The sequence below is a fragment of the Grammomys surdaster genome, unplaced genomic scaffold (assembly GCF_004785775.1).
Source record: "Grammomys surdaster isolate TR1022 unplaced genomic scaffold, NIH_TR_1.0 125950, whole genome shotgun sequence".
In the NCBI taxonomy this organism is placed as follows: Eukaryota; Metazoa; Chordata; class Mammalia; order Rodentia; family Muridae; genus Grammomys; species Grammomys surdaster.
The window spans coordinates 217,234-233,925 of record NW_021620771.1 but is presented as its reverse complement, the minus strand read 5'-3'; the positions used below and the strand labels follow the sequence as shown (position 1 = coordinate 233,925).

General features: G+C 50.7%; 1 protein-coding gene across 1 annotated transcript in view; it reads left to right on the top strand.

Annotated features, from left to right (window-relative positions):
- The window catches only part of Cacna2d4 (calcium voltage-gated channel auxiliary subunit alpha2delta 4), a 114,220-nt gene that overhangs the window by 59,402 nt on the left and 38,126 nt on the right, over window positions 1-16,692 (top strand). Inside the window, exons 19-26 of the mRNA XM_028753472.1 lie at window positions 549-610; window positions 1,514-1,581; window positions 3,352-3,397; window positions 3,467-3,564; window positions 4,769-4,862; window positions 10,006-10,101; window positions 11,424-11,551; window positions 15,049-15,129. Coding sequence (XP_028609305.1) covers window positions 549-610; window positions 1,514-1,581; window positions 3,352-3,397; window positions 3,467-3,564; window positions 4,769-4,862; window positions 10,006-10,101; window positions 11,424-11,551; window positions 15,049-15,129 — 673 coding nt within the window. The remainder of the gene's footprint in view (window positions 1-548; window positions 611-1,513; window positions 1,582-3,351; window positions 3,398-3,466; window positions 3,565-4,768; window positions 4,863-10,005; window positions 10,102-11,423; window positions 11,552-15,048; window positions 15,130-16,692) is intronic.

Here is a 16,692-nt window from a genome sequence, read left to right as displayed (position 1 = left end):
CCTCTGTAGATTTCTGAAACTTTCTCATTCACTCTTTAGAGTAGTCTTTTTTTTTCTAGGAGTTTTTTGAGAAGTTAAGGAGGTAGGAACAGGGGAGAGAAGTGTCCCACTTTCCCTGGGAAGATGTTAACCAAATATCCACATTGCAGCTCTTGATGTTTCCAGTCCCAGAGTTACTGCACTGTTCCATTACCTGCAGAGTCCAACATGGCAGCCACACAGGCCATCTAAGTTACATTGATGTTGGCTAAAATTAACTAAGGTGTTTCAAGTGCCGAGCTGGCCACGTGGGCTAAGCAAGCCTATACCTGAAAGACCACATCCAAAAAGTCAGTTTGCTTATCTCTGAGCTGTTTCTGTCCACGAGGGGGCTGTGGTGGTTGATTAGAGAAGAGGTGAGGAGGGAGGGGGCAGCGGTGAGGAGGGAGGGGACACCAGTGAGGAGGGAGGGGGCACCGAGTGATGACAAGCAGACAAAGGTGTGGACCGAGGACGGGCAGCCAGCACCACGCTGTCGCCTAGCCAGGACGCTTTTCTTTTGCTTTCAGAAACGTGTTCTATTCCTGACCAATGACTATTTCTTCACGGACATCAGTGACACACCTTTCAGGTGAGGGGATGCTGTCCCAAGCCAGGGACTCGAGACGAAGCACAAATGCCACCATCTCATGATAGGACTTTCAGATTTGAGAGTGGATTCTTTCTTGTCAAGTTAGCAGTTTTGTGCCATTAGCAAAAGATCCTGGTCAGCTGGCGTTCAGGAAATGAGAGCTGGTGTGCCTAAATGTCCGGTTCTGCAGCCGATCTCCTAGTTCAAATCCCAGCTCCACCACTGATGGGCTTTGGGACCTGAGTTAAGGCATTCTCTATGCCTCAAATGTGTCACATATAGTGTGAATGATGACAATAGCAGCTACTTCTTGGCTGTGTTGGTGACATGACACAGTCTATGTAGATGTTGAGGCAGGGTGGTAGGATAAGAAGTTCCGAGTCAAATCACTCTAAGCTTCCCTCCCTTGTTTCCCAGGGGAGCTCAGACTCCCTGCTCTGACAGCCTGCTAGACTACCCGAGAACTTGTCAAGACTGCTAACTCCCCAGCCCATGCGAACCAACTGTGTCGGAGCTCTGAGGCCAAGCCCAGGCACCACGGCCATTAATGCTCCCAGACTCAAATCTAATGTTTACCAAGAGATGGGGTGCAGTAGGAAAGGAACTTAGGGGGCTCATGAGACCTCTGAACGTTTTAGGTGGTCCCTGGAAGTTCAAGACCTCCTTAAGTAACATGGGAGCTGTGGGGCTCACAGTCTGTGGCATTTCCAGGGCTCCTCTTGAGAAGAATGACTGATAAATTAGTAGTGCCTTCCTGGTTCTCAAAGGGACAGCCTGTGAGGCCAGGCTAAAGGACAGGATCTAGAGGGGTACGTCATTGCCCTGTGTCCAAATCTCCTTTCGTGATGAGCACCTAGAGTGCACACGGCCAGTGCGAACACAGCCGCTTTCTCTTCTCTCTAGCTTGGGAGTGGTGCTGACCAGGGGCCATGGAGAATACATCCTCCTGGGGAACACGTCTGTGGAGGAAGGTAGGTAAAGCCATGTGCTGACCTGATATGTTGTGTGGTAGGGATGTGCTCTCCCAGGTTCCCGAGCAGGATCAACCCAGGGTGAAATGAAAGTGAACATTCCCACCAGGTGGGGTGGCAAAGAAGGATTTCACCCCTATCCCAGATGCTCATGACGCTAACTGCCCATGACCCTAGCTAACTGGGCATCTTGAGAGAATCAGCCTCCTTGGTGGGAGGCAGGATGTCTCTGGGAACCCTGAAAGATGGGACACATCAATCTCTGTCCATTCTTCTTTCCCATCCCTGGGGTACATCCATCATTCTACCATCACGATAATCACAGCCCCCCTCATCCCTAGCCGATCACAGTGGCCTCCAGCTGTTCACCTCACCTCCACCTCTGACTTCATCCACAGAGTCTTTCCAGAAACGCCTTCTCTCTCAGGTTCACCCCTTAAGCTTCCTACCCCATCAGAAGCTGCAGACATTCTGACTCTTGGAAATTGTGGGTGTGACCTTCTCTGGGGTTAGTGTATCAGTAGATGTAATCAAGCCAAGACGACATCATGCAGATGGGCCAGACTCCTGGGATTTGGGCTGAGGACTGGAGAGGTCACTCAGCAGTTAAGAGCATCTGCTGCTCTTGCAAAGGACTTGGTACCCAGCACCCACATGGTAGCTCACAATAATCTGGAACCTCAATGCCAGGGGATCTGACGCCATCTTCTGGCCTCATGTGTGTGGTACATACACCATACATGCGGGCAAAATACATACCCAGACACAGAAAATAATAACATTTTTTCCCAATCTGCTTTTATGCCATTTTAATTACATGCAAGTATTAAGGTCAGTTTTAGGTTGAGGAACTAGCAATACAATAACAATCATTTTTTTAATTGACAGCTGAGGGGAGGGGCTCTGTGGTGACAAGCAAAGGTGAGGTATACAGCATAGTGGGGATGAGGGCAGGGGCTGGCTAACAGAAGCTGGGAGAGGCATCCCTGAAATCTCTCTTCTTGGACCCTCGCTTCAGCTCACCCTGGCCCTAGATGCTACCACCCACCCCAGCTTCCCAGGGTGGCCCTGCCCCACCACGGTGTTGTACTGACCTCTGGAGCAGACTTACAAGCAAGAGAGGGACAGCTGCTGGAGCTCCCTCCCTCTCACCTCAGTCACCAGGCCATTAAGCTCCCTTGGCCTTCAGTGCACCTCTCCTTCCTTCAGCCTTTCGTCCACTGACAGATTTATCTCAGTTGCATTACTGCAAGGTGCAGAGGGAGCTTCCCATCACTCACCTGAAGCCTCTGAGCTGACTAACTCAGTCATCTGTCCACCGTCTATCCTACAGTTTCTCAACGCTTTATTGAGCACCTACTTATGTTTGAGCACTGAGCTTCCAGGAGCTCCTTCACTCTTCCCATCCACAGTTGTACTGAGTGCACAGCAGAGAGCCTGAGAGCCCAGTGAGGGTCCTGAGCTCACGAGGCAGGCACAGCTCACCCCAGGCTCATCACTGGCTGGTCACTGTAGTCATCATGTATGATAGAACCAGAAAAGGCAAAACTCACTGCTTTCAAAGTGTTAGCCTCTTGGGTGGGTGTGTTAAGAGGGTGGGGTTGTGCAAGACAGTGCTGTCTAAAGAGGTTTAAGCCTGTATCCACTAAAGCCTGTAGCAAGATGCTGAAGGCATGCTCAAGCAAACCCTTTCTGCAAAGGGGCTCGCAGACCTGGGTGTATGCCCACAGCCACAGGGTGTATCAGCCTGAGTGTGGACTCTGCTTTCAGGCCTGCATGACTTGCTTCATCCGGATCTGACTCTGGCCAGCGACTGGTAGGCAAGAAGGTATGGGTGGGAAGGAAAAGGGGGGGATTTGAGGTAACTGGACTCTCTGGCTTCCAGGATCTACTGTATCACGGATATCGACCCAGACCACCGGAAACTCAGCCAACTGGAAGCTGTGGTCCGTTTCCTGACAGGGGCCGATCCAGACCTGGAGTGTGAGTTCCCTCACCCAGACCTCTGAACTTGTCCTGTGGGTCACTTGACCATGGCTCTCAAGAAGCCCCTTTCTCCTCTTCATTTGCCCTGCTACATATATGTTCTCCCCATGAAAAGACCATCTCCCATACCAAACTACCAGAGCATCCACCTATCTATCCATCAGTCAACAAGGCTGAAGCAAGCGTGTACATGCACCAGACCTGGGCAAGGGCTGAGTTACAGACAAGCCAGCCAAGGCCTGCACTCGTGGAGCTGCAGTTTGGGGGAAAAGCCAGACAGTGAGCAAGTCTGCACACATACACATACACACACACACACACACACACACACACACACACACACACACAGTGTTACAGTCATGATAGGTGCCATGCATGGAGTGCTGAACGGATTATGGGGTGCAGACGGGTGAAAGTAGGGTCACTGCAGATGAAGAAGAGCCCTAAGTATCTGGGGTCTTCTTTGAAGGGGATGAAGATATCTTAGAAGTAGAAGGAAGTGGGTTATACAGTGGTGCACATTCAGCAATTGAGTTGAATACAATGTTAGTTTTGTGCTATGTAAATTTCCTTTCAATAAAAAATTCAAACAGTTCTCAGAGAAGAGTGTGCTGCCTGTGGAGAGTGTAAGATGAGCAGCCAGGCCAGGGAAGCAGCAGGGCCTAGAGCACTGAGCCAGGTCAGGTCTGGAACACACACAGCCACCAGCATGTCCTGCCTCGGGGAACAGAGAGGGCGGGAGCTGACACAGGCTGAACAAGCTCTGGCTGCCTCAAGAGAATATGTAGACTCCACAGTGTTGAACTGGGATGGCCTTCAATGTCAACCAACATCTATTCCGTAGTTGAGAATTTGAAAGCAAAACAGGGAAGGTTGCTATCTTTATGCCCACACAGATGGTTTTAATGTCCTAGGCTCCTGCACACAGCTCAGCCTTCTCCCGAACTGCTGTAGGGTAGGGGGCTGTGCTGCAGGGATTGTCGATATTGTCATCAGACAGGCTAGTCTCAAACTTGCTATGTAGCCAAAGATGACCTAAGACTTCTGAGCCTGTAGTTGCAAGAGCTGGGATCCCAGTCTGGTGCAGTGACAACTGATCTAAGTCCCCAGCTTCTAGGAGGTGTGCTCTTCTTAATGGGGTGGGACGGGGAAGGGGGAGTAACGGATGCCATGTGACTGGTTCCCGTCACTTTACCCCCAGGTGACGAGGAGCTGGTGCGGGAGGTGCTGTTTGACGCGGTGGTGACCGCCCCCATGGAAGCGTATTGGACAGCACTGGCACTCAACATCTCTGAGTATGTACAGGATGGGAGATGGCTCCAGGAGAGCAGGTGGTACATTCAAATGCATCGTTCCTGTCTGATTGAGTCAGGACCCTCAGAAAGATACACCACCCACCCCAGGGACACAGGAGTGTGGTGGAGTGGGGGTGAGAATGGTCGTCACAATCACTCCACCCCCCCCCCAGCTCCTGCCAGCTGCTCACTCAGAAGCATCAAGTGCAGCTTCCCCAGACACAAGCGCTAGTGTCCTCACGGCAGCCCAGTCCGGAACCTGTGCTGGGTTTGCTCTCTGGGTTGGCCTCCAGCCACGGGATCCCACCACCCGATAAGTGCTCCCACTAAGCACCATTCAGAGAGCTCCAACAGAAGGATACCAGTGGCCTTGACCTCGGTGCGTCCCAGACTCCTAGACTCTCCTCATTCCCTTGCTGGCTTTTCTTGGCAACATTGTGTTTCATGGCTAGACAGACAGAAAATGAGTATTTCATAAGAGGCACGAGAGGTAGGGGTCACAGTGACGTCAGTGAGGTGAGGGCGAGAGCGTTTGTTTCTGAGCAGGAAAATCCAAAATTGTAGCCACCAGACCTCCCTAGACACTCAAGCTCTTTGCCGCTCCTCTACCAAAGCAGGCTCCTATTTTTAAAAGCATGTGTGCAGCGTGCTCTGCTTCTTCACAAGAGGGGCCAGAACACAGCGTTCATGTGGATATACTCCACGTGCACATCCGGTATCCACGGAAGGCTGCTCAGGAAAGGTTCTAAGTGCTGCTCTCTGGTTAGAAAAACAGGTCGCTGGAACGGGGCTTGAACCGTATATAACTTTGAACCATATAAATGTAGGTATGCAAATAAGCCTAAAGGAAAGAAAACCTATAGGACGAGATACTAGCATACTGTGTACTGAGGGGCAAATGTTCTTCACCAGCTTCTACACTACAAAAAAAAAAAGGTCTGGTGGAGGGATGAGAGATGGCTTGATAAGGTGTCTGCCACACAAGTGTGACTGTCCAAGTTTGCCCCCAAGAACCCGTGTGAAGGCCAGCCATAGCACCCCACTCCTATAACACCAGCCCTGGGAAGACAGGGATAGGCAGATCCTTAAGTTCACTGACCAAATCGGTGAAAATCAAAAAGGTAGAATGCAGTCAAAAAAGACCCTCAACATCAACCTCTGACCACCACACGCATGCACGCATGCACATGCTCACACAAACACACGTACACAGATAGAATGCGCACTTAAAATCGAAAGCCAACATGTTGTGGTGTTGAAGGGTCGCCCACTGAAGACAGACAAGCGTGCCCCAGTATACTCCCAAAGTCAGAAACCACGTAAACAGCTAAACAAGAGAACATACGTACAGCCAATGAGGACTGGAAAGAGAAAAAGAAAATGGTCACTGGTTAAAGATGACATAGTTGTGGTGTAGGGGAAAGGGTGACTTCGTGGTAGAGCGCCTGCCTAGCATGTATGAGGCCCTGAGGTCCATCCCCAACACTGTACAAGAAAATAAATAAATAAATAAATAAATAAATAAATAAATAAATATTATATACCAACAAACTGTGAAGGAGTAGGAAAATCACCACAGCCAATAAGAGAATTTAGTAAAGTATCAGGTTATAATATCAATATTCAAAAATTAATAATACTGGAACTGGAGAGAAACAGCTTAGTTGTTAAAAACACACAGTGCTCTTACAGAGGATCTGAGTTTGGATCCCAGCACCAATGCTCAGTGGCTTCCAGCTGCCTATAACTCCAGCTCCTGGGGATCTGAGCTGTCTTCTAATATCTACAGGTGTCTGTACTCACATGCATCTACCAACGCACAGACTTGTTCATGTATGTCATTTAATAATCAATAATATATGTATATAAAACCCCCTAAAGAAATACAATATGAAAAGACTTCTTTAGGATGGTAAAAATAAAAATGTTGTTCTGGGATTGTAAGAACATACTGAGCATACAGTGTGAGAAATGTCAAAACACATGAAACATTGGCCTGTGGTACCAGCCTGTGAGTCCAGCTACCCAGAGAACTGAGGCAGGAGGACGGAAGGCTCCAGGCCTGCCTGGGCTACAGCATAAGACATTGACTCAAAAAGTAATACAGGCTACAGCTCAGTGGTAGCTGGCATGAAGCCCTAGGTTTAATCTTAGGGAGCAGAGATTGGTTACGTAGACCTGAATACATGACAAGGCCCACAGTGTCTCTGAGTGGGAAGACATACCATGAACTGGCCGTCCTTCCTAGTGTATGGACCTACTGCAGCCTCAGAGGGAATGCCTGTAGACTGTCTCTCTGCCTCCAGGTGACTGACTGTGATGTTCATTAGAACAGTCAAGAGCATCCAGTGTCTCAGTCCTGAGGATGGTCTCACCTAGATAGGAAAGCATCACCAAACAGCTCCCCACGGTAAATTGTGGTGCTGGTACAGGAAAGGGCAGCCAGGCCCAGGGGACACAGATCCTAAGGGAGGGACTATGTCACATCAGTGAGGGGAGGTGGGCCTAACAGCTAGCGCAGGAGCCAGTGGGACTAACACCACTGGACAAATTCCTCACATCACACACCTGGGTCGTGACTCATACTCAGACACACAGACAAGAAGCCTTGTATGTACTCTCAGAAACTGTGACCCTGCTACTCCGAAATCTGGGAGTCAGCAAGGTTTTCCTAACACTGAGTCAAAGCTCGGCAGCAGTACAGGAATGACTGGTAAATCTAACAACCAGGAAATGTCTGTCTTAGGAGGGCCCAGAGGGAGATTGAACTGGGAAGCTGCAGCTATGAGCAGGTGGAGGTACCACCTCTGTAGCCACTGTGTGAATGACAGCTTCAGGAACTGACAAACAGAACACAGGACCATACAGGGACAGCAGTCGAGAGAAAAGGTCGGCCCTTAAATATGTGTTGGACCAGCTCTTAATAAAAGAAACACATCGAAAGCCACTCAAGACAGTGCCTGTTTGTCATCCAGTGTAGAACTGAGTTTGGCAGCACACACTGTTGGTGGGATGCTTAGCAAAAGTATGTGTGCTGTGAGCAGAAACTGATGAAGCTGTGGCCTGTGCTTGGTAATCAGACGGCTAGAAAGGATGCTGGTGTGGATGGCCTGAGGTCACACTGCGTTCGCTTCAGTGGGGGCCAACATTTTCTGCAAAAGAAAATGAGACGCGAGTTCCAAAAATCAAAAATACTTATATATAATCAAAAATACTTAAATATAAAACTTGAATATGAATTGTAAACATTCACCTGAGTTCATGATATATTTTCTCTTAAAGAGATAAAGAGGTCGCTCCTATCCTGCCCTGCTTTGAGGGGAGTATAGCCTCTGGGTTCCTAGCCTGTCCAGCTGGGGAGCACAACCTCCGGAGCACCCAGCTGTCTCAGTGACTGGCAGTGTTGCTTCCCATTAAAGTGAGTCTGGAGACATCCCTGACTATAGGACAGGGGCTGGAGATGAACCAGGTGAACCGGGAGCATCCTATGACACCAGGAAGGGAGAGGCTAGCAAGACTAATGAGGCCCAGAGGTCCCTGCAGAGCGCATGCGCCAAAGTAGCCATGATTGCAATGGGCTACACCCCAAACCCTGCATCCACAGAGTCCGAAGAAGACAAAACCCATTCATTGGTCACCTTTGGAAGTGTCAGACAAACACTAATTTAAATAAGCAAAAAACATCAGTTACTTATCTCTCCTCTTCTGTGCAAATTGTATTTCCAGTAAAAGAAAAAAATAAGGAGAAATGAAGAGGTGGGTCTGTGAGTGTCTCCAGTCAAGTGTGCACCTGCATGCATATGTATGTGTGTGTATATATATATGCAAATAACTTAGAAAGGAGAAAGTTTATCTGGTTCCCAAGTCAGCCACATGTCAGGTGACCCATAGCTGAAGGGCTAGCTAGGGCAATACATCATGGCAGAGGGCAATACTTATGGGGGTAGAGGGCACCAGGGTCCAGTGTCCCCTTCAAGGACACCCTCTCCACCATGCCTCACTTCTCAAAGGTGCTACAGCCTCCTGATAAGGCTACCCAGGGATCCAAGACTTCCATATCTGGGACTTTGAGGGACATTCACCCAAATCATAGAGACTAAAAGCTCACAGCTGGAGATGATCAGGTCCAGAGGTCTAAGAGGTAATTTACAAGCAATACAAGGGACAAAAAAAAAGTATGCTGAACAATTCTTTAGCAATTGACCTCATCCAGACAGGCAGCCTGGTCTTGCAGAAAGTGATCTGCAGGAAGAGACGCCGGGATGAGGAGACCCAGAGCCAGGTTACAAAGACCAACAACTGCCATGGGCATGGAGTTTCCAATAAATGGTCTAAAGTCACAGTGGCGATGGCTGTGCTATTAATGAGTGCACTGAAAGAGATACTTCAGATGAGGAAATTACATGGTGTATGGTAAATTATATGCCAGTTGTAGCTCAAGTCGGGGAAGAGGGAGAACAGGTATTAAGCTGTTTGTGTTGAACAGACCAACAGACCATAGTCAAGTTCTGATTGACCCAGGTTCATGTCATGAAGCACTTGGGTTATCTGGTGACACTGGGCAGCGTGGACTTTTTTTTTTTTTTTTTTTTTTTTTTTGGAAAGGAGTGATGGCAACACGGGGGTTTTCTTGTGTTTTGTTTTGTTCCTTATATTCTGATGACATAAATTGAAATATTTACTGGTTAAATACCTGGGATTCACTTTGGAATATCCAGTTGCTGCAGTGCCTTGAGAAACATGGGCTGGTGTTTGTGAAGCCAAGATATGGGAGAGCTCAGTAGAGTCAGAAGCAGATTGGATTGGTGCTTCTTAGAGATGCCCACCCCAGGGTCTGATTCAGTGCAGCTACTGCAGGGTGCTGGTTCCTGTGACGTTTAAATCCCAAGTAACCCAAACACCCACCTGCAGAGGCCCCATCTCTCTAGACCCTTCCCATCAGGGGCTCCCCAGTCCTCTCACCGACTGTGTTGACCCAGGCCTGCTGCTGTGTCTGGATATGGATGCTGCCAGTGAAGACCTCATAACCACATAACCTCCAGCTATGGCAAAGCTTTGGTGCTACTGCCTCATGTCCTTAAGTAGCCACAAACCCAGGCACTAGAAAAGATGGCTTTCATGCTGTCATTGTTTTGCCTCGCAGAGACTCAGAGCCTGGAGTGGATGTGGCCTTTTTGGGGACCCGGGCTGGACTTCTAAGAAGAAGCTTGTTTGTAGGTTCCGAGAAAGTCTCTGACAGGTGAGTCCTGCTGAGTACCCTGGGGTGGGGGGCCTCTGGGAGGAAGGAACATGGCACAAGTCTTGGGTCCCTTGGGGACATGCAGAGCAGAGACGGTCTCAGTATGCTGTGTCCTGTGAATCCATTGACACAGACACCAGGAGAACAGTTGACTAATGGGTGGAGTCAGATGCCCATCTTTCCTCCCCCACCCCACCCCCCAGGTCCCTCTCAGTAAGTCCCAGTGCCTCTCTCGGGACCCAGTGACAAGGCCACACACCCTGAGCAAGGTTGGAGGCTTTCTAGGAAAATAGTTTTGGTGGGTTTTCCCTCTCCCTTCTTCTTTCCCTCCCCGCAGAGAGGCAGGGGTGGGGGAGTAAAGGGGTAGCACCATCCTAAGATGTCTTCTAAGGATGGGAAGACATGTCAACACAAACAGGCCTTCCCTGGGGGATCAAGGACTTCAGGAAGCTGGGAAGGCGGCTGCCTGGAGGGCCACAGGTGCACTGTGTTCACTCGCCCCCGTGGAGCTCTTCCTTTACCTGGACCGTGATGCAGTAGGCAATCTGGGGACTGTGAAACAGCAAATCTGCTTCCAGAGCAGGCAAGCCACTCACTCAAACTTCAGTCCTCTACCTGGGAATTACCCACAGGTGCCACTTAATTTTGCACCCCACCCAGCTTCGCCCACTTCCTAGTCAGCTTCTGGACCAGCCTCCCTCTGTAGGCTTGTGTGTGTGTTCAGGGAAAGCAAACCCATAATTAGCAAGGAAAAGCTTCTCCAAAAGGAGACTAATGTTGCACATTGAAGCCTTTCAAAGTAACCATTTAGGGCAATCCGTGCCTCTTTACTGCGGTGATAGAATTGACTGTGGGATTTCCTCACTCAGATCTGCCAGTGAGCCAGACAAAAGAAATCACCTATACCCGAAGGAAGTGTACTTTGTTGCCAATACATCTGCGTGTTCCCGCTGGTTACCAGCTCCACCTCTGCTGCCCTCCCCTTCTACCAGATGCTCCAGCATTTTGCTTCTGGAAAAGGCAGGAACTGCCTGGAACAACTTAAGAGCTGATAACTCTTTTCATTCTGTTTATCGAGGGAGGGCACTCAGGTCTTGCCGTGTAGCCAGCATAACTGAGAACCGTGAGTGTCCTCTCTGGTCCTGGGAGTGTGAGGATAACAGTGTACTTCCCACCTCTGCTAAGTGTAGGAGCTGCTTCTTCCTTCAACTCAGCCAGCACAGGATGCTAGTCTTAGCCCAGCCAGGATGGTCATGTATGGCACAGGGAAAAGGGACAAACATCTTCCCAGATTTGAGGAGACATCAATCCTACTCTCACAGGAAGTTCCTGACACCTGAAGATGAAGCCAGTGTTTTCACCATGGACCACTTCCCGCTGTGGTATCGGCAGGCCTCTGAGCAGGCCCCAGGCAGCTTTGTCTTCAATCTCCACTGGGCAGAGGGACCAGGTAACCTGCAATGCTGTGTTCTTCCTAAGAGTGGAAAATGGAGGCAGGGTGATATGGAAGAGAGGAAGACCCCGGGACTGCCTCCCTGCCTTCCCTCCTGACACTGCAGCTTGAGGCATGCCTGGTGCAGTACACAGAATGTAGGACTGTGTGTTCTCATCCCCAGCTTGGACTCAAGCTCCAGCATGGAGCAAAGAAAAGAGATTTGACCTGAAAGCCAACCAGTGTGACTCCTGGCCCACATTCCCCATGTGAGACCAGCTTTAAAGGACTTATGTGGCTCTTCCAGCCTCCACTCCCCTCAGATTACCCACAAGGCAGCTAGCTCCCAGGGCGTAGGGGAGACAGCCAGGGCCAGCCAGCAGACCCCTATAGGCCCAGGCCACTGGACAGGGAGAAGAAGTGGCACCAAGCTGGGAACTCCAACTTCCAGCCCTGGTCACCCTGGAGGATGGTTGTCAAGACCACCAGGACCGTCACTGAGTGTGAGGGAAATCAGACTGCTGCGAGCCCAGGGCTGCATGGCTCAGTGCACTCTTAATCTTAGTAACCTTCGAGGAAATGGTCCAGAGAGGCTGGGGGTGGGGCTTGTCCAGGACCCAGAAGTCTAAGTGTCTTATCAGGTTGCCACAAGGGGACTGAGCCCAATGTAAAAGGGCTGGACCTTGGACAGTACCCGCTCGTGGCTGAGTGAGTGAGGTGGGCAAGAGGGCAAGGACAGACATCTCAGAGATGACAGCTCTCCACTGTGTGTGTGTGTGTGTGTGTGTGTGTGAATTGATGAGGATTTTTAGGAAGCGGTGGCCTGCAGAAGTACACTGCTGTGTGTCTGCATGCATGTACACATAGGGACACACACACCATGGAGGGCTGCCCTGGGACTGTCAGCTTCAGGAGCTCAGCCTTCCCAGGGTTGCCCCTCTAGGCTGAAGTCACCGGGGAATTCTTCTCTATGACCCCAAAGTGTCCTTACCATCCACTAAGCCTGTCCCTCCACCCGCATACCAGCATCAAATGTGCTGTGCAAACATTTCCCTGCTAAAACCCCGTGAGATAAGTACTGTTGCTCTTATCTCTTATCTCACATGGGGAGAAACGAAGGCTCAGAGACGCTCTGTGACTTGCTCAGGTTGCACAGCACACACAAGAGTCACTTACATAGCAAGCTAGAGCCAGGTCCACCTCATTAAAGTCCAGGTTATTTTGATACCCTAGAGCAGGAGACAGAGAGAGAGAAGAGGTACTTTCATTATTCCCAGGACCCACAGAGGAGGTTATCAAAGGCCAAGCTGAAGGTCTTCCCAGGTTGCACACCTAAGGCAGAGAGGCAGCTCCTCCTACATGAAGGGCTCCCAAAGGACAGACACCCACGGACTCCATAGATGTTCCCGGGTGAGACCCTGGGCCCCGCCCAGCCAGGGTGACAGGCTCCCTCCTGCCTGCACTGTCACCAGAACTGCCTGCTGGCTGCTAGGGGAAGCTTTATGTGTCCACAAGGTAGGAGGGCAGGTGGGTGGGGAACGGAGCTGCCAGGAGAAGAGAGGGAAGCTAGCAACCCAAAAGGGGACTGCTGAGGGGGGGAGGCAGGAGCTCGCTCCCTTCCTACGCCCCTGCAGACTTGCTCAGCCCGAGCACATGCGTAAAGCCACGTGGACATTTCTGGGCCTCCTATCCTCCCCAAGAGAAAGAAACTAATTTCATTTCAATGGGGTCAGGGAGCTGAGAAGGCAGAGGCAGAGAGGGGTAACCTCCAGGCTAGCCTGAGGTCTACTAGATTGAGTGCTGCCCACTTGGGTTGTCCCTGTAGCCAGAGCCTATGCCACCTGCGGGGTACACCTTAGTCTACCAGCACCAAGGACTTGGGCCTGGGCCTCCCCTACACCTCATCCTGGGCTGTTCACACAAGCCCTGTGTCATGTGACCATCGATACTAATGTTGACATTTCCCAGGTCTCCAGAGATTAACTGAGTGTTTCCCAAAAGTCTGTGCTAACTGGAAGGCAGGCTACAGTGCCAAGGACTCCTGCAGGGGTTCCCCACGTTCATGTCTTACAGATGTTTCCAGAAACAAAGTGGAGGATCTGTTTCTACTCTAGTTCCTTTGGCTTTGCCATGGCAAATTTGTGGAATCCAGAACAGCTCGAGGGTCATGAGTTCCCACAATCTGAGCAGTTAGACTCTTGAGATGTGTTGAAGATAGCAAGGTATCAGGGGAAACCATAAGATCGCTATCCATATGAAACCGTGCTTGGCCCCAGTACAGAGGCATCACTGCTCAGCAATCTCCATGAGGCTTTGAGAGCTGGTTATCACAGGCAGTGCGACAGAACAGGACAGCACACAGTCTTGGTCTGACCTATAGACAAGAGGCCTTTGGGAAGCTGGCTCAGGGACACAGATGGACCGGAAAGCTGCTCTCATGCAGAGCTGAAACCACCCTCTGATCTTGTTCTCAGGATGGCCTGGTTCTTCTAAAAGAAGTGAAAGGCAACCCAGGTCTACAGGAGCCTGGCAGAAAGTTCTAGAAGGGCAGCAATGAAAGGGTGTCATTATGGTGGTGAGTTGGGCACCACCAACTAGGATCCATGAAGCCTCATAGATGTGTCAGATACCATCCTGGCTGCTGGGGTGGCTCCTAAACAGGACCGTCACTGCCACTCTCTGTGACTCATAAAGGCAAGGCAGGGTCACTCACCACCCAGGCCTGGGATGCCTACAGCCTGCCTTTTAATATAAAATACATTTATTATCAACTCGACAGCATAGAGTCACCTGGCAAGAGGGCAGGGACCCGAACTTATTGCCTTAGCCAGATTAGCCTATGGCCCAAACTTAATTGTTAAGTATAGAAGGGCCTAGACTGCCCAGGATGGTGCCATCCCTGGACAGGTGGTCCTGAGCTGTGTGAAAAAGCAGGCTGAGCATGAGCCGGGGGTGATCTAGAAAACAAGCCCTGTAGCCAGCATTGCTCCATAACTCCTGCTTCCTGTTCCTGCCTCGAATTCCCTCAGTGATGGACTGCGACCTGGAAGTGTAAGATGAAGTAAACCCTTCCCACCACAAGTTGCATTTGGTTGTGGTGTTTATCAGAGCAACAGAAACGGAAACTGGGACAGAGCCCCCAATGGGTAAGACACATGGGAGGACAGGCCATGGCAGGGTCCTACGGCAATGGCTAAGTGCGGCAACTGCAAGGGAGAGCTGAGCAGGGGCAGCAGGCAGGCAGGTTTGCTGCCTGGAGACAGAGCAAAGTCACAGCGTCACTATGATGCTCAGGCCAGCAGAGGCTGAGGGTTGATGTGGCAGGTTCAGATTTGTCTAGCTGCAGGGACAGCTGTAACCCATGACAGCCACAGGACCCTTCCTCCTGCCTTACCTATTCCAGATATAGCTTATCCTGGCGTTCCTGTTTGCCCCACATTCCAAGAGATAGGCTCAACCTCCCTCCAAGCTACCTCTGCAGGCGCCTAGAATAACAGTAATTCTCATTTTTCCAGATAGCCCGGGCAAGCCAGTGGCGGTAAGGGCCAGCACCGCAATAACTGTGACAGTGGACGGGAAGACGGCCATTGCAGCAGGTAAGAGCTGCCCTGAACTGCTGTGGTGGGAGCTACAAGGCAAAATCCTGGCGAAGGCTGGCAGGGCGGGGCTGGCTCAGCTAGAGCACCTGTCTAGCTGGCCTGAGGCCATTTCATCCCCAGCACCACACACACAGGAAGAAAGAATAAAGGTGCCCTGGATATAGGGACTCTAAATTTTCCCAAGAGAAATGCTGGGGGAAGGAAGTGGATGCTTACATCATTTTGTTTGTAAAACTATAAAACCAAAAAAACAAAAAAAATCATGGAGTAAAGTGCATCCCAGAGAGGTTAAGAGATCTGCTCAAGGTCACACAGGACAGGAACAATCTAGATCTCCATCCTATCCATGGGACACTGCTTCCCAAAGACATTACCTGGAGCTCTAGACCTAGGCTCGTGACTCTGCATTTTCTACCTGGAACTCGGGATGACCAGGGGAGACCATATGACAGACAAAGAAACTGAGGCATGGAGAAGTTATTCGTCCAAAGTCTCACGTAATAAAGGTAGAACGTGGACTCAGACCAGCTATCTTTGGGACCCAGAGTCAATCCTGTTGCCTAGGTTCTAAGAAGGAGGGCATCCAGTGGCCCTCATAAGCTTGGCCGAACTTTGCAGTTCCCTGGTGGCTAGGTCAGTCTGTGGCATCTGTGTCTTGCTGTTTGAGCCTCTCATGCCCTCCATGTTCCTCAAGAAGCTGTGCAATCCAATGGTTACTTAACCTGGTGGAGCTGGGGTACCAGGCACTTGTCTCACACCCCAGGGGCCTGGTGAGATGGGAGGCCAGTGGCTGGCAGGACCCTGGCCTCTTCCCAAGGCTGCAAGTATCTAGCAGGGAGGTACAAGAGAGGAAAGGCCTGAGTTTCCTCAAAGAGCATGTGCTAGCTACCCAGAGCCAGGGTTCCTGAGCATTCTCCTCTGAGCTGAGGTAGGGGCAGGAGGCTCGGTGGCATGTCCACCTCAGCATCCCTAGCGTGCTGTTAGATGCCTCCCTCCGACCCTGTCGAGGCGATATATGACATCCCAGCAGCTCCTCATGGCACAATTCTTCCAGAGCCTGTGGCGTGCTCATCTCAGGCCAGACGTGATGCCCACTTATCTCTAAAATCCTCCTGTGGTTTAGTCCCAGCAGACCTGTAGCTGCCTTATTCTGCCTGGAGGTGGCCTTCTCGGCCCCTCTACCTTGAAGACCTAGGCAAGGAGAGGACTGTGAGGCCAGCCTGCTGGCTGTGCTTCCCCACACTCTCCAATTACCTGATATAATTTTTAACTCAGAGCTGAGTTAGAGCCAGGAGGGTTGCCATAGAAACCGTGTCCCAGTGCCTCGAGTTGAACTCCTTCAGACAGTCCCCATGACGCTCAGGGTGCACCGGTTGTGACAGGAAAAGCATGAGGCACTGGAGACCTGATGTTGTGAGTTCATCTGCATCTCACTCAGTATCCTCCTTTCCCTGGTCCCCTGCACAACCTCCCTGATCCTGGGACCAGCTGGGACCTTCAGCTCTAGGATGGGTAGGTAGTGTGTCTGCTGTCCCTGGAAGCCGGGTCCTTGGGTACTCT